The sequence below is a fragment of the Sus scrofa genome, chromosome 2, assembly GCF_054392235.1.
Source record: "Sus scrofa isolate SSC_HxYL_T2T_F1_AM1 chromosome 2, Sscrofa_HxYL_maternal_Yorkshire_Landrace_v2.0, whole genome shotgun sequence".
Taxonomy (NCBI): Eukaryota; Metazoa; Chordata; class Mammalia; order Artiodactyla; family Suidae; genus Sus; species Sus scrofa.
Window position 1 is genome coordinate 3379392 of NC_139384.1, and position 22391 is coordinate 3401782.

Genomic DNA, 22391 nt, shown 5'->3' on the forward strand with positions numbered 1-22391 from the left:
GAGAGCCCCACCTGTGGCCAGAGCTGGGGGAGGGCTGGCCTGGGGGAGGGCACTGCAGGGGGAGGAGGGGGGCAAGGTGTGGAGGCAACAGTGGAACGGAGGAGAGGCTGACCCAGACACGGGGCGGCTTTGAGGGGTGCGAACCCACTGGCATCAACCGGATGGGCTAAAGGGCAGACCCTGAGGCAGAGTGGAGCGGGGACAGGGCCCCGTGCACAGCTTGTGGCTCGCATGAGCCCTGGAGGTAAGAGGGACCTGAGACCCCCCTGGACAGAGGACAGGGCTGGGACCTAGAAGCAAATGCTCTGGGGTCCCCCACGCCAGCCTGGAGCACACAACAGCAGAGTCTGCAAGGAGGAGCCAGAGTACGGTCGGGGGCCTCTCCCCACACGGCTCCCCCCAACACACACCCTCCCAATCCACTCCGGTCCCCGGCTGTTCTCTGTCCAGGAAACACAATGCCATAAAAATTACGGCCGATTATGCCTTCTTTCCAACAGCTCACATTAATAGCTCCATTTCCACCCCAAATGGTGCGTTCAGACTTTTGCAGTGAAGTGCCATGTAAATGCACTCAAAAATCATTATACACCCGAGGCCCTACGTGGGCAGAAATAATTCCATTTGCGAGTGAAAGGGAAAGGATTAAATCTTGGGTGTCACGGGCAATGTTTGCGCACCCCGCCCAGAGGCAAACAGGGGTGCAGCCGAGAGAGGAGCTTCCAGCCGACGGGTGGGGGTGGGGCCTGCTGGGTTCGGGTTCGGCTGTGCGTGTGGGAAGCCAGAGCCCAGCCGAAGAGCATCGCCGCGCGAGGCCCAGCCGGGAGCACGGTGACCCCTGGGCTGCAACAAAGCAGGCTGGATTGGCAGGCAAGGCAGCCACTGTACACGCAGGCCCTCCGAGGGCGAAATGCGTGGAACTAGTCATTTGTCTACCCGACAGCCACGTGACCGTTGTCAAATGGATTTCTGAGGGTCAGAAGGCTTTTAATACTTCATTACGCAGCATGAAAACCCTGACACACATGCCCGGTGCCAGAGGCGGGGGGGGGGGGGCGGGCGTGATGGTGCCCACGCCAGGGAAAGGCAGGTTTCAGAGAGGAAGGTGTTCTGAGCCACCCCTGGCTCCCCGCTGGGCTCTAGCAGCAGCAAGACCCCCACCCCAGGGCACCACCTCCCCGTGGGAGAGCTGCGGAGAGGCAGCTAGGACGAGGAGGGTCTGAGCTGGGGACCCAGCTCCGGTCCTTGGCCAGCCGTTCCAACTCTCGTCTGAGCCTCAGGGGCCCCCCATCCGCCCTGAGGGACTCACAGGGGACCCTTGGCTGTGTGAGTGTGGGTGTCTCTGTGCCTTGGCTTCCTCATCTGTCAAAAGGGGCTTATAATATTACCCATGGTACTGCCACCTTAACAAGCGAATATTAGGGGGGTGACATCAGAGGTGAGGCAGGCGGGCTGTAGGATGGACACACGCAGAGCTTACTTAGCCAGAATCAGGACCCTCCCACAATGTACCTCACAACTTAGACCAACATGGCCTTAAGCTCCCCGAGAGCAAGGATGAGGCTAGCCTGTATCTGCAGCTCCTGGCATTGCAACGGGCCCAGAGGCGGAGCTCCATCTACATCTAAGGCAAATTGAATGGTGCATCACACCGCAGGGGGACGAGACCGTTTGCTCAATGAACACAGGACAAAATAGAAGCTCACCGTCTGTGGGAGGGCATCAGAGGACAGGATCAAGAGACTGAAAAGACAACCTATAGATGCGTGAAAATATCTGCAAATCATACAGTGGGTAAAGGTTTGATATCTAGCATATATAAAGAGCTCCCACAATTCAACAACAAAAACACAAGCCAGCCATATAAAATGGGCAAAGAAACTGAATAGATATACGAAGACTATATACAATTAGCCAACAAATGCGTGAAAAGAGGCTCACCATCCTTAGTCATTAGGCACATGCAAATCAAACCCACCATGAGATGCCACTTCACACCTATGAGGATGGCTGTCGTGAAAAATAAGAGCCAAAATAACAAGTATGAGCGTGGATGTACAGAAACAAGAACCCTCTTACGTAGCCGGAGGGAATGTAAAATGGTGCCCCGTGGCGGAGAACAGTTTGGTGGGTCTAAGAAAAATTAAAGATATGATCCAGCTATTCCACTTCCAGGTATACACCCCAGACAACTGAGAACAGGACTCAAACAAGGCGACTTCCTTGCCGTTTTACTCACAACAGCCAAAAGGGGGAACTAACTCAAGGGTCTGATGATGAATGAATGGATACGGAAAATGCGGTCTTAAGGTCAACGCACGTCATTCAGCCACAAAAAGGCATGAGGTTCTGAAAACATGTCCTGTGAGATGCGTCAGACTCAAAAGGACAAATGTTGGGTGATCCTGCTCATACCTGGTATCTGGAATTAGTCAAATCCACAGAGATACGACATAGACCAGAGGTTACCCTGGCCGGCGGCGAGGGAGGGAGCTGGAGAGTTAGTTATTGCTTAACGGGCCCGCAGTCCTGTCTGGGGCAGATCAAAGGAGGTTTAGAAATACATAATCGTGTTGGCTGCATAACAGGAGAGTGGACTTAATGCCACTGATACGTATGCTTAAAAATGATGAAAACATTCTGTATGTTTAACCTCAATTTAAAAAACAAAAAACAGGGGGCATTCCTCTTGTGGTACAGTGGTTAATGAATCCGACGAGGAGCCATGAGGTGGCGGGTTCGATCCCTGGCCTCTCTCAGTGGGTTAAGGATACGGCGTGGCCGTGAGCTGGGGTGTAGGTCACAGACGCGGCTCGGATCTGGCGTGGCTGTGGCCGTGGTGGAGGCCGGCAGTTGTAGCTCCGATTGGACCCCTAGCCCGGGAACCTCCATATGCTGCAGGTGTGGCCCTAAAAGAAAAGCAAACAAAGAAATAAATAAATAACAAAAAACCAAAAAGGCGAACCCCTCTCCTACCCCCACCCACGTCTGTTTCTCCGGCTCAAGCCAACCCTTTTGGTGCTGTTCTTGACTTTTCTCTTACTCTCAGACCCTTCATCCGACGGATGGGCAACTCCTGTCGCCTCTCCTCTCAAACCGTACCCAGAGTCTGACCCCCACCTCTCCAGGCACAGCGTCCGCAGCCTCTCACGCCTTGATTTTTAATGTGATGGTGATGATTTTACAGCAGCACCTGCGGCAGAGGGAAGTTCCTGGGCTGGGGGGCGAATCAGAACTGTGGGTGCCAACCGACATCACAGCCACAGCAACACCACATCCGAGGTGCATCTGCCACCTACGCTGCAGCTTGTGCCAATGCTGGATCCTCAACCCACCGAGTGGCGCCAGGGATCGAACCTGCACCCTCATGGACACTGCGTTGGGTTCTTAACCCACTGAGCCACCATGGGAACTCCTCGTGCCTCAGTTATCGCCAAGACCTCCTGACTGCCTGCTGACCTTCCCCACTCAGCCTGTTCTTTGTAAGCAGCCAGAGGGAGCCTGCGCAAACCTAGGTCAGCTCCAGACCCTTCCAGGGTTCCTGTCTCACCAGCCCAGGTCGCTACAGTGGCCAGAGGCTCAGCACAAGCGGACAGGCCCTCACACTCCCTCTGGTCTCAGGGAGCCCTCATGCAGGCTTCAGGCTCTCCAGGTGCGGGGTTTTGCACCTGCTGTTCCCTCTGCCCAGAATGCGCTTCCTCCACTTCCTGTGGCTGTGCGCCCCACGCTGCCCACGAGAGGGGGCTTCCCTGGGCATCCTATTTAAAATCGCCCCCTATTCTGTTCAACTTTTCCTCCTGGGACACACTGCCAGCCAACATGTAAGATATTAAATCTTCTACGTGGTCAAGAAAGCTTCGCGAGGGCCAGGCTTGTGCCCGCTCTGTCCCCTGCTGTGTGTCCCAAGCCCCGAGCAGTACCAGGCCCCCCCATAGCTGTCTGCTGAGCAGGCAGGTTTCAGGAGGGACAGGGCTCCCATCCCCTCCCAGTGGGGAGCACTGCGACCACACACAGCCTGGCCTGCTGGGGGTTCAGGTCCTGCCTCTGCCACTTATCAGCTGTTTGACCTCGAGTGACCTCTTTATGCCTCAGTTTCCTCCTCCATAAACAAGGGTGACAATGGGGTCCATCTCACAGAGGGGACGAGGACTGTGTGTGAGGATGTGGTAACCTGCCTTCCACGTGCCCGGCACACAGTGAACCGCTCAACCGATGGCAGCTGTCTCCCTGCCCCCCCTCCACGCCCAGGGTGCCATGGGCGTGGAGGGGCACATGGGCCAGTTTCCAAGAGGAGGGGACATCTCAGCAAGGTTTTGAGGGATGCGCAGGAGTGCGCTGAGAAGACATGTCCTGGAGGAGGGGTGCCCACTTCCAGCTCACCCTCATTCCACCTGCCCTTGCGGGAGGCACAGACCATGGGCTTTTGAATAAATAGCTTATCTGTCAATGCTGCGCTTCTATAAAGAAGGCAGAAAGGGAGGCGACATCTGTCACAGTCCATGTCTCCAGGGAAACAGGGACGAGCTGGCCTAGGGTATGTCTCAGGATGTCAGGTAGGACTTCACATCTGGGTCTGTGAACCGAAGCTTGCAGTGACGGGGTGGGGGAGGGATAACAACAATGGGGATGGGGGGGCAGGGAGGACAACAATGGGGACGGTGCTCGGTACTTCGGCACTCGGTACTCAAGCACAGAGCGGACCCACCCCAACGGAAAGGCTAAGAGACTCAAGCCATCGTCACGCACACTCTGGGTTTACAGCGAAGGCACAGAGCGGTTGAGCAGGTCACAGGGCCGCAGGCGGCAAAGCCGGGATGCAGAATTGGCGTCTCCATGGCTGCACCTCCCCCTGTGAGGACCCCACTGCCCCCCGAGCTTCAGCGCGGGGCTTGCAGACTAAGCAGGGGACTAAGGCCTCTTTCTGTCTTTCACGCAGGTCACGGCTTTGCTCCCTCCCGTTTACCTGCGAGCGGGACCGGCAGCCTGGGGCTTAATTCCACCCGTGAGCGTCTCTGGCATCCCGGCTGTGGTCGGATGGTGCACCCGGTGGCCACACGCAGGAACAGAGGCTGGGGCACCCGTCCCTGGGTCAGACCTGCCACTGCTGAAGCCCGGAGCAGGAAAAGGGGGCGAGACCCCTGCCCACCCCAGGGAGCCGAGATGCCGGCGAGGAGAGGAGAAGGCCTGCTCGAGGAGGGGAGGCTGTGCTTCATTACGGCTCCGACCTGGTGGATCCGGGCCTCCGTTAAGGAAAGCCCCCGATCCTCGCGGCGGCATAAGGCCCGACCCTGGCATAAGGTCTGGGCTCTCAAGACCAAAGAGCAGGCCCCCAGCTAGTACCCTCTGGTGTGCAGGAATCGCAGTTGAGCTGCCTCGCTGGGTGATTCTGCCTGGGGCGCAGCAAGGGAGAGCCAAAAGCCTCCTGGGAGCTGGACCAAAATGCCCTGGGCTCCAGGCCTGGTACCCCTGCGTACTAACTGTGTGGACTCGGTTTCTTGTCGGCACAATGGGAACAATTCTGCCCCCAGGTTACACGGTTGGATAGAGGATTAACTGTGTGAGGTGCTTAATTCCATGCCCAGCGGGAGGCAAGAGCTTGGTTCGAGGCTCACAAATGCTGAGCTTGGGGCTCCTGCAACCACCTGGTTGCAGGACATGCATCGTGTCCACGAGTGAACTGGAGGAAGCCGCAGGTGCAGGCAGGCCGGCGTGGCCAGGCCCTCCTGGCTGACCTCTCAGGTCTTGCCCCTGCCCCTGGGGCTGGTGGTGGCCCCATCTCTTCCTCCTGGACGCATCTGATGAGCAGAGTGGCATTTCGAGGAAGAAGCTAAATTGGGGCTGTTTAAAAAACAGACATCGGGATAAATTTCTCCGTGGGAACCCAAAAAGAAAAAGAGGTGGGGGGATGGGGAGGGGGAGTAACGGGAGGAGGGCACCCCGCTCTATAGTTAGCAGCTGCGGGTCCCAGGTGGCCGCGATTGCAGGGGCAGCAGCCTAACCAGGGCGCTGGGGACTGCAACCCAGCTGGACAGTTACATGAAGCCCAGTGCCCGCTGCAGCCCCTGGCCCCTGGCCCGCTCTGAGATTTACTTCATAACCTCTGAACCAGGAGGGGAGAAGTCATCCAGGAAACATTGCTTGGGTCATTTATTTTAAAATTATTAGTTTAAAAATAGCCGGGGTCCTGATTTATGTGCGGGGAGGGGCTGAGGAAGTCAGGGACTCCCCCTCCCAGCTCCATCCAAGCCTCATTTGTCCCCCCCCCCCCCGTTTCTCTGGAGTTTCCATTAGGACTTCAAGTCATAGTAGGTACTTTATATCGCAAAACAAATCTCCAGAATAGCACGGAAATATTATGTGTATTAATAGCGCCTGTAAAAACATCCGAAAACCTTCCATCCGCCCAGGGCCTTGGACGCCGCACTGCTGGGAGATACTCTCCCGGGAACGCAAAAGGCACGGCCGGCCTGGCAGATGCCCGCCCAGGGGCCGCGGCCGTCCCCAGCCCCGCCCAGCCCGCGGTCCGTCTGTCCGCCGCCTGTTTGTCTGTGAGTGCCCGCAGTGACCTGCAGCCGACCACGTCCCCCCCACCCCCCAACACACACACACACACACACACACACACACACACACACACACACACCAGAAAGCAGGCGGGAGACCATCCCGCCACTGGAGCCAGGGTCGCTGTCTCCTATTCCTCGCGCGCCCCCTCAGTCCCGGGAAAGCCACTGTCCCCGGGCGTCCCCGACGCCGGTGCCGCCGCGCCCGGGGGCCCTCGCCCCCCGCGCCGCCCCCTGGCTACTCACCAGCTGCCGGAGCTTCCTTGGGGGACAGTCCCTCGAGGCCGATGTCGCCCTCCAGCATGGCGCGGCTCGTGGCCCGGCTCCGGTGCGCCCCGCACGCACGGGGGCCAGGAGAGGGGGTCCTCGCCCCCGGACGTCGGCGGCGGCTCTGAGGGCCGGGGTCCGAGCCCCGCTCGGGAGGGGACAGTCCCCCTCCTTCCGCGTCCCCCAGACGCAGGACGCGAAGCCGCGCGCGCCGGAGCCAAACTTGGCCGCCCTCGCGCACGGCCGCGCCGCGCCGCTCCTCCCCCTCGGCTTTTTGGGCAGGGGGTCCCAGCCGGTTCCCCGCCCCCACCCGCGGGGGACACCTGCGGACGCCGCCCTCGCCCCGCCCCGCCCCGCGCGCAACGCGACTCCCCCGCGGCCGCCCGGACACCACGAGGGCGCGGGACTCAGGAGAGCCGCGGCCGCCGCGCTGGGCCCCCGGGTCCCGGCCCGCCCCTCGGCCTCCGGCTCTGCGGGGCGCGTCTCCAGCGGCGGCCGGACCGTCTTATCAGTCGGGGTGGGCAGTGGGGCCCGAGCGGCTGTGCTCGGAGGGCCCCTGGGGGCCCCGGGGAAGGGGTGCGGACAGGGACGGGGGGCGGGGGCAGCGACCCCGCCCTGAGAGACCCGCAGCGCGTGGGGCGTCAGTGGCGCGCGCGCAGTGGCCCCTCCCCCAGGCGGGGGCCCCTAACACATCGCGCTGCGTGTGTCCAAAGAGGGAGGAGGTGAGGTCCCGGGATGGGAAGGAGATGTGGGTTACTGGGCAAATGTCTGGCCTGAACTTGAACCCCAACCTATGTCGCACTTGGGAATCTGGATAAAGTGAGAACTGCCCCTTCCCGGCCCCACCCCCCAGGAGAAAAATCGTGGTTTTTGAGGCTTCCCTAAGAGAAAGCAGCGGTGCCGCCCTGCCCTGGCTTCCCACCCACATCCCGCAGCCTGGCTTAGGGCTGGGAGCCGGGAGGTACCACTCTCCAGCCCTGCTCATGTTTAGAAGGCAAGGTCTGGACAATTCAGCATCGTCCTGGACAGCAGAGATGTGGGCACCCGGAGAGGGCAGAGAGCCGCAGGCAAGGCGCCTCCTGTGTCTCCAAACCTCGCACCCGTGACTCCTCCAGAAAAATACAATAAATTCTGAGGCAGAACTGCCCTAAACAAAACGTTCCTTTAGGCTGCTCCTCGTCACAGCACCAGCAGTGGCGGGCAGGGGGCGGCCCGTCTGTCCTTTTGAAAGGCCGTCTCCCACTTTCTGCACCTCAAGCAGGAGCCAGGCTGGTGCAGGGATACCTCTCAGGCAGGGGGCCCCCTGGATGGCTCGCCCGTGAACACCCCACAAGCCCCGCACTTCGGCTGGCCCTGGGTGGAGACACATCCAGCCCCGCCGTGGACACAGACCACATCCACCTCCCCGTGAAAGGGACCGCCGCCTCCTTGAGGATGGGTGACCCGTCCTCCCTGACCCCGCCAGGCCTGCTGGGATTGGTACCCACGTGTACTGCTCTGGGCTGAAACGCTCTCAGTAGCAGCAAACACCCAAAGCAATGTCTCCAGCCGGGCAGTTTTCCCTTCCCCACCCCCACCTCCGGGCAGTTTCCCCTTCCCCACCCCCACCTCCTCAAGTGCCCTGTACGGAAAGGAGATTCAAGCCTCTTTCTGCCCAGCGGGTCAGGGGGAAAGGTGACCTGCGGTTGTACCTGGCATTCATCTTGTTTCAGTCGGGATGAAAAAAACCGGGAGATGTGGCACCTGAAAGGATGCTGAGAACAAACTCTCCCAGAGAAGAGGCTGCCAAGAAGCCCTAAGGTGTGTGCCATGGACCCAGGAGGGCAGAGGAAGCTGACTGGGGAAAGAGCTGGGGCCACGTGCGTTGCAGAGGGTCTGACCCAAAGCGCTGTTGTGCGGGAGGCTGGATACCAACTCACTTTCCTTGGAGGAGTCTGAGAGCCAGTGTGATACCTAGCAATAGCTCCCTTGTGTAAATACACAGAGAAAATTTTAGAATTCTACCCCCTGGAATGATGAACTATAAACCGAAAAGGCTCAGGAAGGAAAAATGTAAATACATGCAGGGGCTATTTTTAAACCGTCATTGTTTACCTGGGGGGCAGGGACGGGCTATTGTCTAGTTGGCCAGCTTTAAAATGCACATTATTTAAAGTATTATGATTAGCCGAAATATGTTAAACAGCCATTAATAGATGTTGATTCATTCCGATGGAAGCCATTTTTCTTCTTTTCATTTCTTGGCTCCAGTTAAGCTACGTTCTGATGAAACCCTTCAGCTGTGTCCAACATGTGCACAAGAGTTGGTCCTAGATCCAGACCGGGTTTTTTATTTTTGAAAAGATTTTTAATCCTATCAAGTTTTAAAGGAGAGCTGAGTGAATACCTGAACCAGTTCCTTTTTTTTTTAAACAAAGATTGGTTTCGGCTGCTATTGGGGTACACGTTGCCCGGCGAGCTGGGCTCTCCCATGGCCTGAACCTGGAGCTGGTGCCCTTCGCAGAGGAAGGAATGCCTGGCCCCCGGCTCATTTTCTGAGGAGCCCCCTGTGCCTTCTGGAAGATGTTTGTGTCCTGGCAGAGCGGGGCAAGCAGGCTGCCCCGGGGAGGGGGCACGCCTGCCGTCAGGGCCACAGCCCTCATTACGGATGCAGTCATCACGCCATTCAATGCTTATAATTATGGAAACCGGTTTCCCTTTTCGGCGAAGCGGTGAGGGCGGGCGGGTGGGTGGGAAGGCGGTTCCCAGCGGGGCTGGGGCCGCGCTCACCCCTGGGGTTGGCCCAGGTTTAAAATAAGCCTTGCGGGGTGAGGCAGGGCCCCTGCTGGGACAGCCCCGACCCTCCCAGGGCCTTATCAGACACGACGCGAGGCCACCAGTAACAGCGCTTGGCCCCCAGATGCCACTCTGGAGTGGGTCAGAGGCCAGAGCTGCCGTGACAAGCAGTGTCGCGGGCCTAAAGCCACCCTCCTCTGCAGACCCCTCGGGGTATCACCTGCAGTTACCCAGGCCCCTGCCCAGAAGGTCACTTGCACTCTGCCCCCACGGGCACTGTCAGAACACGTCCCGGGTCAGGGGGTCACTTGAATATTCAGTTCTTGGGGCCTCGGGAAGTCTGCTTTCATTTCAGCCTGGCTCTTTGAGCATCCCTCGCTGTGGGTAGGGCCCCTCCTTGGGGTTGGTGGAGGTGGGGGTGCAGGAGGGGTCCCCTCCCCCAGCCCCTGGCTGGTGTACAGTCGGAGCAGATAAGCAAGCTGGCCGAGGAGTTAAGCCCAGGGCCTCCCCGGGGAATGGAGAGGGGCTGGGACTCAGGCACATGGTGCTTATCGGCACCTTGGTTGGTTTGGGCGTCTGTGCAAAGAGGCCTTGGCAGAAGCCACTTTGGAGAACCTGGATCAGAGGGAGTTATTGTTTGGCTCATCCTCAGAAGAGGCAGGGCACATGGGCTCCGAGACCGGGGGGCGGGGGGGGGCCTCCCCTGACCTGGGGGCCATGGGGGTGGGTGGGTTTCTCTGGGTAGAGGGTGGCTTTAGGGCAGAGGCACAGAAGTGAGGGGGTGGGCAGTGGTGGGGGTCGGGTTTGGCCCCTGGGCCGACCGAGGGCCCCAGGCAGCTGCGCTGGGCCAAGCACGTCTTCTTTGAGAAGCAAAGGTATGGCGGTGAATTCACATCCTACACAGTTAACGTCGTAAAGGACCAAGTCAGTGGTGTTGGGTCCATTCCTGGCGTTGGATGTCCACGGCCGCACGCCCATCCCTCCCGAGGGAACCCCCAAACCCTGCAGCGTCACCCCCAGCCTCTGGGAACCGCCCCTCTGTGTTCCGTCTCTGTGGATTCATCTGCTACGTTTCGCAGAAATGGAATCCGACAATTCGAGGTCTCTCATGTCCGGCCCCTTTCCCAGGGCTTCTCTTTCTCAACAGTTCGCGTTTTGGGGACTCATCTACATGACAGTATATTTCAGAACTTCACGTCTGATTGAACGGTCCAGTCTGTCCTATGGCCAGGCCCTGTTTGTTCAGTCACTCAGCCACTGGTAGGGCCTTCGGGCTGCTTCCAAGGCATCTTTTGAAAGAACTTGAGGGGTCTCACCAAACTGCTTGCAGGGGCTGGAGTTGGGGGCGGGGGAGAGGGTCTCAGGATGGGCCCCAGGCAAGGCTGGGCGGAGAGCTCATGGGCTGCGGGTGAGGGAGGAGGGGGAGGGGGAAGGGGGGGAAGGGAGGAGCGGGGAGGGCAGAGAGGGAGGAGATGGGCCCAGCCGTCCAGTCCTTGTAGCTGGAGACTCCAGGCAGCTGCTGGCTGCGATGACTACCCGGATACCCGAATACCTGGGGCTCCAGCCGTGACACGCAGTTGCTCGTGTTAATTCCACCCCCCTCCGCCTCCCACTGATGTGGGGACCTCAGCTGAAGCAGGTGTGTCTCCTGGAGCTTATGTGCGGTCTTGCCTGGGGACACCCCTTGGGAGTCTGTTTATTGCACAAGCACACGGACTGTGTGCCAGGCCCCAGCTCTATGCCATGTGTTCTGCTACCATTCTCACTGGACAGGTGAGGAAACTGGGGCTCAGAGAGGGGACGTCACAGCCCAGCTCACACAGCGGGAAGCGTAGAGCTGGGACGCGAACCCAGGCAGCCTGACGCCAGAGTCTGAGCTGAAACCCAGGTGCTCTAAAGTAGGAATCCAGTGTTTGCGGAACAGCAGTCATCGGGGTCCCACGTTCGGATTTGAGCCGGGACGGTGATCCCCCGGGGCTGGGATTTACTTCATGTTTGCCTTCAATCCAGCTCACTCTTTCAAACTCTGGGGGGTTGTTTTTACTTTTTAACTGTGGCAAAATGCACATCACAGAGGTTTGGCGATTCTGGCCGTGTTTAGGGCGCAGTGCTCTGACACAGTACATCTCCGGCGCGCAACCATTGTCCGTCCACAGAAGGCCCCGCATCCTCCCCAAGTCAACTCCGCCCCATCCAACTCCGACCCCCCCCCACCCCGTCCATGGCCGCCCCATCCTACTCTCTATCATGTGAGGTTCCCAGGCTAGGGGTCCAATCGGAGCCTACACCACAGCCAGAGCAATGCCAGGTCCGAGCTGTGTCTGCGACCTACACCACAGCTCACGGCCACGCCAGATCCTTAACCCACTGAGCGAGGCCAGGGACCGAACCCGCAACCTCATGGTTCCTAGTCGGATTTGTTTTCGCTGCGCCACAACGGGAACTCCTGTCTTTCCTTTCTAAGGTTTATCAAACTTCTTTTTCTTCTTTTTTGGCCACCCACACGGCATACAGAAGTTCCCCAGCCAGGAGTTGAATCCAAGCCACAGCTACAACCCATGCTGCAGCTGCCCCAGTGCCAGCTCCTTAATCCACTGCAAACAGTGGGAACTCCCCAAACCTCTTTTTATTTGTTTATTTACTTACTTTCTTATTTATTTACTTATTTTAGGGCCTCACCAGCGGCATAGGGAAGTTCCCAGGCTAGGGGTTGAATTGGAGCCACAGCTGCCAGCCTACACCACAGCCAAAGCAACTCCGGTCCTTAACCCACTGAGCAAGGCCAAGGATCAAACCTGTGTCCTCATGGATACTAGTCTGGTTCGTTAACACTGAGCCACAACGGGAATTCTCCAAACTTCATTTTTTTTTTTTTTCCCCCTTTTTAGGGCTGCACACGTGGCACATGGAGCTTTCCAGGCTAGGGGTCAAATCAGAGCTGTAGCCACTGGCCTACATCACAGCCAAGCAACACCAGGTCCGAGCTGCCTCTGTGACCCACACCACAGCTCATGGCCAGATTCCCCCCCCCCCCCCCACTGAATAAGGCCAAGGATTGAACCTGCCTGCTCATGGATACTAGTCTGGTTTGTTACCTCTGAGCCACCATGGTAACTCCCCCGAAGTTCATTTTTAAAGAGCCCACTATCACTGCTGGAAATGGAAAATCAGAATCACTGGCCATAAACTGAAGGTGATAGTTTAATAAAGGTCAATAAAAATACAGCACGTTCAACTCTACCCGGGCCCTCTGCCCTGGGGAGCCTGAGCCTGAGATGGCACCATCGTCCAGGAGCCCGCCTGGCAGAGAGGGCGTGGCCCTGCTGGCCCCAGGCTGCGACTTTCCCCGTGATACGCTCCGAATGGCTGCAGGGGAACGGCTTCTCACCACGTCCGTGACCCCTCTAGCGCCTGAGATGGTTTCCCTTTGCACCCAAGCAGGTTTGCAGAGCGCTTGGGGCTGGGGCTGGGGCTGGGGGGGTGGAAATACCAAAAATAACAACGATCGTGCCTGTGCCCGACGCAGGTTTTGGGGCCGGCACCAGGGCCATCTTCCCGCTCAGATGCAGGAGGGCGACCCCGCTCTCAGAGACCCTGGATCAAATACTCACTCTGTTATCTCTGCCTATGTGATCTCAGCCACACGAGGTCTGAGTTAACGCTTCCTACTTACAGCTGAGGGAACCGATCCCCAGGGGGACAGCGGCTTGTCCCCCATCCCCGACCTGGAAAATGGCAGAACTGGGAGTCGAATCCAGGTCCAACCGATTCTAGAACTTTCTTTCTTTTTTCTTTTTTTAGGGCCTCACCCGCGTCGGCACATGGACGTTCCCAGGCTAGAGGTCCAATCAGACCTGTTGCCGCCAGTCTACACCACAGCCACAGCCACACCAGATCCCAGCCTCGTCTGAGACCTAGACCACAGCTCACAGCAATGCTGGATCCTTAACCCACTGAGCAAGGCCAGGGATCAAACCTGCATCCTCACGAATACAAGTTGGGTTTGGTACCACTGAGCCATGATGGGAACTGCTGATTCTAGAACTTTCCAATCCACTCCCGAACTCTTTCCAGCGTGACTCTCCAAATTTGGCAGCCACATGGATGGACCAGACACACTTGTTGCAACACATGATGACGGAACTTCTTGTTATGGCTGACAGGCTATGGAAACAGGAGAAGCAACCTATAATTAGTCCCTTTTATTTTCCATGTCCAAAATCCGGGCTCCGGGCTCCTTGGCCTCTGCTCAACCTTTGTCCGTTTGTTTGTTTGCAGGATGATGCGGGCAGAAGGCCTGGGGGAAGACTCTCAGCTGCCCCCTTTCCAGGTATGAGTAACATCTTGTGGCCTGTTTACGCTGAAAGGCTGCCCATATTGTTTGAGTTTGGGGAATTAAGTGGAATCTAATTAATGGGGCAAATATTTACGCTCACTGCCCCATCAAAGAAAACAGCCCCCCCCCCTTTTCAGAGTAAGTAACATCGATGCCAAGGCTCTTGGCAAAAAAGAAAGGGGCGATGACAGGCCCCAGAGTGTCTCTAAGTGGCTGGAGGCGTGTAGATTTCTCTGTACATCGAAGCACCTGGCGGATTTTCACCCCCAAGGGCCCAGGGGATACTCAGCGGGTCCTCCGTGGAGACCTCAGAGTTGATGGTGAAATGGTCTCCGGAGAAGTATCGCTTCCCGTGCAGTTTCGTTTGAAAATTAAGACAATCAAGAAGGCATCTGTCGTCTTGCAGGGAATCTGCTCCTTGCGGCTCGGCTTTTTCCAGGTGCTCGGCCAACAAAAGCTTAGATACCACCATCGGATTGCAGGGCCTTGCTGAGCACAAACGGTGCATCCAGTGGCTGGAAGGCTCAGTGTCACACGGGGTCTTCTGCACAAGGGGACGGTGGTGTCCCAAATGCCAGCTCCTTCGGATGTGGGTGGGGAGGCAGCGATTCCCAGAGAAAGAAAACGCCTGCCATTGGGGAGGCCCCTTGGGGCGGCTTTCCTTCCCTTTTCAGCCACAGATGCTAGCCACAGCCACTCAGAGAGGGGGCTGCTCACTGACCCTCCCCTCCAAGGCGAGATAACGCTTTCCCAGACTTTCGAAGGGAATCTGAGACGGCTGAGCGAAACTCTGACCTCAGATACCTGCAAAGCGCCCAGAGCCGCGGCGACGCTCCCCCCACGGTGCTCTGGAGCCGCCTGCACAGGGCTGGTCATCCGCGGGACAGCCCTGCCCGGAGTCCGTTCCTTTGTCCTGGAAGTCATGTCCCCAGGCCACCCTTCTGCTCCTCTTATGATGCGCTGGATTCATGCATCTCACACAGGCAGGCATCAGATCGGGGGTAGCCTGCTGGTCGGGCCCACCGGGTGGGCTGTGCTGTGTCCCATTTTGAAAGGGCAGCCTTGCTGCCCACCCCACGGCCACCCCTGTGGTCAGCAAGCTCATGCCTAAAGCAAGGCAGGCCTGGCCTTGGTGCCCTGCTCGGGGAGCCAGCTGCTTCGCGCAGGATGAGGCCCCCCACGGCCACATCGTGGGGCCTAGAGCAACAGCCAAGGGTTTGCAGCACGTTTACCGTTTCCGTGTCTTTGATGGTGGCGACCGGAGTTGTTTTGGGTTGGAGGCCCCCTTCCAGCCACTTCCATGCTCCGGCGCAGGACCCCTGTGGCACCACCAGTGCCAAGGCTGGCTTGACAGGTCAGGGAGCATCCAGCGCCGTGTCCCAAGCCCCTCTTTTAATTTCGATCTAAAGAAATTGGGACCACATTGGGCGAGAGGGCGGATGCCCTTTCTCGGTTTCTCCTCCGTGGTCTGGGGTAACCAGGGCCCTGGGGCTCGCATCTCCGAGGGCGGGATGAGGAGGCGGTGGGCCCGCGCAGGCCCAGCCCCTTCTAAGCCGAGATTCAAAACGGCCCCAGCAGCAAACAGTCGGCTCCCTCCAGAGGGGCTTGTGTGTGTTCGTGCGGCCCCCATAACAAATAGGACGGGTGGGGGTTTGTTTCAACAGCAGGATTCACTGTCCCCAGTCCTGGAGGCTGGAATCTGAGCCCCAGGGGTGGGCAGGGCTGGTCCCTCCCGAGGCCTCTCTCCTGGGCATGTAGGCGGCCGTGTCCTCCCCGTGTCCTCGCAGGGCCGTCCCTCTGTGTGTCCTGACATCCTCTTGCTCTGAGGACCCCAGTCCTGAGGGATTGGGGCCCCACCTCGGTGACCTCACTTGACTTTATTCATCTCTTTGAAGGCCTCGCCTCCTGATAATTGTCACTTTCTGAGGCCCTGGGGATCAGGGCTTCAGCGCACGAATCTGGGGGACACAGTCCAGCCCACGACAAGTCTAATGAAAGAGGAGTTTACAGACGCGTGGGCAGGTTAGAGGAGACAGCCAGAGCCGGCGAGGCACCCTGGCATCAGTGGGGAGCCGATACCCAAGGACGGGTGGGGCTGGGGGCTGGGGCCAGGCCTCAGAGGGCCAGGCTGGAGGAGAGGGCGGCCTGGTGGCACTGTGGCCTTCAGCAGAGGGACCTGGCCCGGCAGGAGTGGCCGGCAGAATCGATGCCCAGCGCCTCTCTCTCGTCCTCTGTTCCCCATGGCCAAGCACGTCCAGAATCCAGAGGGTCAGGGGGGCAAATGGACAGTCCCTGACGGCTGGCCTCTGCCCTCCTCTCCGGGCACAGGGCAGAGCCGGGCAGCGAGGGAGCGGGGCAGACAGGCTTCTCAGGGCACAGCGTTTGAATGCTGTGACCCCGACCACGTGCACCGCTTAGTAAACCAAACAAAGCAGAACAAACTAAAACAAACAAACTGCTCCGAGCTGCTCTGTCCCTGCCAGCCGGTGGGTTTGGAACGAACATCTGAAAGGCGAGTCACCCACCTGGTGGACGGTGCCAGCTTCTCACTGGCGTATGTCAATCTCGTTGGTTCTGGAACCAGAGAGGCTGTGGGGGGCAGTTTGTCCTGGAGAGTGCTGGGGGGGCAGAGTCAGCCCCCCAGAGCTGTGTGTTCATGAGAAACGCCATAGAGATGCTTTGATGAGTTGCCAAGGATCCCCCACGCACCCATGAGTCTGTGCCAGAGGGGCCCACATTGCCCCCTGCAGGGGGTGGTGGGCCTGCCTTTGGGGGGCTCTGCTGCCCCCAGAGCTCAGGGGCCTCATTTACATAGAAAGGCACCAGCCCCTCCCTCCCAGCTTCTCAGGCAGCCGGAGCCTCTGGTTGTCAGTGGACCCCACGGGGGCCTGTCCTGGGGAATCCTCAGACAGGATGTGGTGGGGGACTTGGTCATTTTGGGGAGGGGGCTGCCCAGCTCACTCCTTTTCCTATTTGCAGCTGTTCTGTGTGTGGTATCAATGGGGAGGAATCCACTCCTACGGAAGTGGGTGGGAAGTCCTCCGGGTCTGTATCCATAGCAACTGGGCCACGGACATGTGACCCAGGCTTGGCCAATCAGACGTGCCCGTGAGTGGCCCGGCCTCTGGACCAAAGAGGCAGGGTTGGGAATCTCTTGAACAGCGTGGCACTGTCCCGTGGCACCGTCCGGGGCATCCAGCAGCAGCCTGGGGGGTAGGACACCTGCCCTTCCCACTGGTGGCCTCCCAGCTGCCTTCATTCCCGCCTCTCACAAGGGCCTTCCATCACCTTCTTTTCCAGATGGAGGATGGCTGTTGCCTGCAGCGGGAATCCTAGTCTGCGCAAAGTGAAACTGGTACTCGTGCCCGGAGGCTGCTGGTCCAGGGCATGTTCCTTCTGAGCAGCTGGTGTGGCCTTATTTCATGGACACTGAATGGCGGAATGGCTCTTATTTCCCTCTTTGAGTTGATAGCTGGGAGGCTCGTGATGGCTTGGGGAGGTGCCCTTTGCAGGTGCTCTGTGCCACCCACAGGTGACCCCACATTCCTCGATCCAGGCATCAGGAACAAGAACACAGGCGGTCCCATCCGCTAAGAGACGACTGACTCACACCCACCTGGCTTTTGCCAGCTCAGTGATCCTGAGCCCGAGCCTCTTCCTTCCTGGCCTCAGTGTCCTTATCTGTCAAATGGGATCCATCATGTCGTGCTGGAGAGCAGGTGAACCAGAGCGGGCAAGGCACCCCCTGTCTTCCTCACGGCCACCATTCAGGAAGGACCGAATACTACTTTTCATCATCTTACTTCCAGAACCTTCTTTCCCCTGTGCCTCATTTTCCTTACAGACTTCCAAATGATTTTACTTCCTGAGGAATTTTAAAGATCTCAGCAAGCTACCTTAAAGCCCTTTCTGAACAAGATGGGAGTTCCCGCTGTGGCATAGTGGGATTGGTGGCGTCTCTGAGAGCTGGGACGCAGCTTCCATCCGAGGCCCAGAGCAGTGGGTTAAGGATCCAGCATTGCCTGCTCAGATCTGACCCCTGGCCTGGGAACTTCATATGCCTCAGGGCGGCCAAAAAAAAAAAAAAAAATGGGGAGAGAGAGAGAGAAGGCTTCATGTAGAAATGTGTTCTGATGTCTTATCCCACCTAAGAATCACCTCTTCCCAGGGCTGGAGTGGGAAATTAAATGTACTCATCATCTTTGATGGAATGTCTAAGAACCCATAGAAAATATCTAGGCAAGTGGACAGCATCAGACCATAAATATTTATTGTCTTGCCCTGGTGCAAGTCTAGATGCTGGAGGGAGAGGGCTTTGAGAAAGTCTGTGCTGCTAATGGAATCCCATCCTCGTGCAGGAGACGGAAACGCAGATGCTGTGCGGCAGAGAGAGGGCTTTGGTTTGGTTTCGTTTTGTTTGTTTAGGGCCACACCTGCAGCAAAAGGAGGTTCCCAGGCTGGGAGTCACATCGGAGCTACAGCTGCCCGCCTATACCACAGCTGCAGCAATGCGGGATCTGAGCCACATCTGTGACCTACACCCCAGCTCACCGCCATGCTGGATCCTTAACCCACTGAGCGAGGCCAGGGATTGAACCCACGTCCTCTTGGATATTAGTCAGGTTCATTAACCGCTGAGCCACGACGAGAACTCCAGGGAGAGGGGTTTTGAAGAAAAATGAAGTGAGGGAAGGGCTAGAGAAATGACAAGATGTCACAGAGAGGGGCAGGGAAGGTGTCGGCGTAAGGTCTGAATGAGAGGGAGGGGTCATGCAGGCATATGGGGAAGAACATTCTGGACCCAGGGAAGGGCCATGCAAAGGCCCTGTGGTCAGTGGCTTTCTGGTCACAGCAGGCCTGACTCTCCCAGGAAGGCTGGCCAAGAGGAAGGGTGCCGAATCCTCCTGGCTTTACGAACTGCGTCTTCAGGCGTAATCACAGGTAAATGTTGACATGGTATATTTACCCGGAAATATCTTATCCCTGGACGGTGTGAATGCAGAATCCAGTGTGTCATGAATGGTTTTACAGCTCCAGGAAGATGACACATTTGATGTTGCTGACAGCGTTTTACAGTTTCCAAAGCAGGGAGAAATACAAAAGCTACCCAGGAAATGAGGTCCTTGCATTGTCTGCGAGGTGGTTGTCTCATAATTGGTTCAGTGCCCGCTGCTTATGCACTTGGAATAAATAGCACTCACATTTTGCAGGGACTGGAAAATATGTATCCAAGTGACTCTGTCCTCACTGAAAAAAAAAAAAAAAAAAAGCCTAGGCATGCCTGGCTCACTCTGTGAGACTGAGATAACGCTGGCATTTCCAAACACAGCCTAGTAGTCAAATACTTCAGCAGTTTCTCTGATTCTGCCTTCGCTTTTCTTTTAAATGGAGTCACTTATCCCAAGCAGAGCCCATTAGGGACCAACTGTCCCATTTTGCAAATGAGAGACCAAGGCTTGGAGGGAGGAGGGGACCCCAGGTGTCTGGCCAGGTGAGGGCCTGCCAGCATCAGGACTAGGGATTTGTCCTGAACCTGTGCTGCAGACTGCCAGTTGCTCTCTATATTTATTCTTTTTCTTTATAAAAGAATGCCTAGCTTTTTGGCTAGCATGTGACTGTCCAGAAAAAAAAAAAGACTGCATGTCTAGGCCTCGATTGCAGCTTGGTGTGGCCAGAGGGGATAAGAGAAAGTGTGTAAGAAACGTCCAGGGAGGGAGAGTATCCTCTGTCATTTCTCTCTCCTGCTCTGGAATGCAGATTTGATGGAGGGAGCTCAAGCAGCCATTTTGGGCCATGAGGCTTTGCTGAGCAGGGCAGAGCAGCCTGAGAGATGGGCCTCTAATGAGTTCATGAAGCCCCCTACCAGCCCTGGAATCCTGAAATGCCCACTTCTGGACCTGTCTTATATGAAGGAAAAATCGCTTGTTAAAGATATCTTTTTTTGTTTCTCGCAGTTGAACCAACAGAAGCCTTCTCTGGGTCTCCCCTCCCTGCCATGTTGTGGCTGTTTGTGCAACTCTCCCAGTGTGATAGAGATGAAGAAACAGCCCCCGAGAGGGGGCGTGAACTGGCCGAGGTCACGGAGCTTCTCTTATATAAACATTCACTTCAGACCTGGAATAATTGCTAAAGCAAATAGGGCCAGCCTTGAGAGTGCCGGCCAAGACCGAGGCCTGGAGAGCGTTTCCCGACAGGATGTTCACATGACCACTAGTCGATGAGGCTGGGACACTTCGAAGGCCTTTGCCACCGTGGCTGCCGTCAGCCCCGCTCTGCCCTGCCCTCCCTGGGGACACACTGAGGGCTGGGTCAGCGGTCCCTGGGGCTCTGAGACAACACTTCCCTGGAGGGTCGCCTCTGGGATGGTCCAGGCATTGATCCCCAGGCCCCGGTCAGGCTGCTGAGGTAGAGCCAAGCCTCGCCCCTTCCACCCAGAGGCAAGAAGTTCCTTCAAGCTCTCCCTCCATCCCTCACCCCCCCCCATTTGTCTGCATTTCCTGTGGTGGCAGGGGGCCCCTGACCTGCGATGACTCCTCCCACCTCCCGGGGACCCTCCTCTGATTGATGAGCAGTGACCTCATTCATCTCAACCCACTTCCTGCCTCGGGGTCTTTCTTTTTCTTTTTCTTTTTGCACGACCGCACCTGTGGCATATGGCTGTTCCCAGGCTAAAGGTCGAATCAGAGCTGCAGCTGCAGGCCTACGCCACAGCCACAGCAGTGCTGGATCTGTGTCGCATCTGGGACCTGTGCTGCAGCTTGTGGTGCCACCAGACCCTTAACCCACTGAGCGGGGCCAGGGATCGAACCTGCATCCTCATGGATACCATGTTGGGTTCTTAACCTGCTGAGCCACAACGGGAACTCCCATGGGGTCTTTCAAACCTCCCCAGCTGCCTCGTTCTCCTCACCCTCCGAGCCCACGGCGCCTTTCATGACCTCTGCTCTTGGTAAAGACGGTTCCTTCATAGATTCAGATACTTAGGGCCTCGCTCTGCACGGGCAATAGAGGCAGTAGCCAGACAGCAGTCCTTTCCCAGCTCAGACAGCAGACACTGACTATCAGCATCCTGTCCTTCTGGGGTCCCCTGAGGCAGGACAGACCCAGTGCACGGAAGAAGAAGCTGAGAGCCAAGCGCTTGATCGGCCCCAGGTCACAGCAGCGAAGCAGCCCCATCCCCAGGATGGAGCCCCGCCTCGGACCAGACCCCATGGTCTCCCCACCGCCCTTGGCAGCCTCTGCCCTGGAAGGAAGTCACCACACATGGCCCCGAAAGGGAAATCCTGGGTCTGCAGCGACAGCTGGAGAAGAAGAGCAGTTTCTCACTGCCAGCCATGCACCCCCTTCCCTCACCACGGCCCCTGCACCCCTCGCTGGTCCACAGCTGCCTAACATCCTGCAGTGGTGCTGACAGTCGTTAGGAAAGGCTGGTGCTAACCTTGTTTATACTAGGGTGTGGCGGACGGATACGTGTCGAACTGCTCTCCTTTGGAGATGCCGGCTTTATAATCAAGGGCTCTGAGGACCTAGAGCTTCGTGGCAAAGGAATAGAGACTGAGGGGTGCAGCTTCCAGCAGCATGACAAGGGGTCTCCCGGGGGGACCCCCTCGAGTTACAGATCGGTCTGCCAGGGAGGTGCATAAGGTCAGTTCATGAGTCCATGGGCTGTGCAGGTAGCATAGAAGTGTCACTCCCTGTGCAGCTCCTGAGAGAGGTGGAGGCAGCCCCCAGAGATCTAGCTGTTCGTCCCCCGTAGATGTGACCACGGCGACCCAGCCCTCCCTCAGCAGCCCCTTGTGCCCACCGGCCCTGTTTCACCCTCTCTATTAAAAGGCTCCTGCACCTGCCCGGAGAGTCGGCGTTTCCCACAATTCCCAGAGCGGAATCCCCTCTTCCTCTGAGTGCATCAGGCCAGCACCTCCCACTGGGCAGACACTCTGCGTGGTGATGGCAGAGCGACACCACGGCCCCGGGGCCACCGCAGAGGAACCGGGTTCTGACAACCTCGGCGCAGGCATCTCCGGGCTCTGGGGCGCTTGGCAGCCCTTTGAGGGCCTGTCAGGCCCTCTGATTGCTCAACTCACATTCCTCCGCCCTGTGGCTTGACTCTCAGACACTCTGAGAACAAACCAAAAATAAAGATTAGTCCTTTTCCAGCTAATTCTCTCATTTTTGCCAATCCTCGCTCTGTCCCCCTCTGCCCTTGGAGCCTGTCTCCCAAAGGAGGCCCAAGGGTCTTTCCTGGGGGGAATTCTGGCTTTGGCCAAGGAAGGCAGCTGCTGCGTAGACTCTGCCCTCTAACCTCTAGGGGGAAGCACAGAATGGGGCCCACGGAGAACCACCTCCTGCCCCCCGATCACTGGAGAGGACGCCCCAGCTCGGGCCCTGGGGGTCAGGGGCTTCATTCATTCCTCCATCCATTCACTCGAGAGGGACGGGTATCACTCATT

General features: G+C 57.7%; 1 protein-coding gene across 14 annotated transcripts in view; it reads right to left on the bottom strand.

Moving 5' to 3' along the window:
• ANO1 (anoctamin 1) overlaps positions 1-7093 on the bottom strand; it is a 155595-nt gene extending 148502 nt beyond the window's left edge. For all 14 annotated transcript variants that reach the window (XR_014836725.1, XR_014836727.1, XR_014836726.1 and 11 more), the window contains exon 1: positions 6810-7093. Coding sequence is in view for 10 of the 14 variants with exons in the window: in XM_021082683.2 (XP_020938342.2) it covers positions 6810-6867 (58 nt within the window). In the remaining 4 variants the exon portion in view is untranslated. The remainder of the gene's footprint in view (positions 1-6809) is intronic.
• Between the last annotated feature and the right edge of the window lie 15298 nt (positions 7094-22391).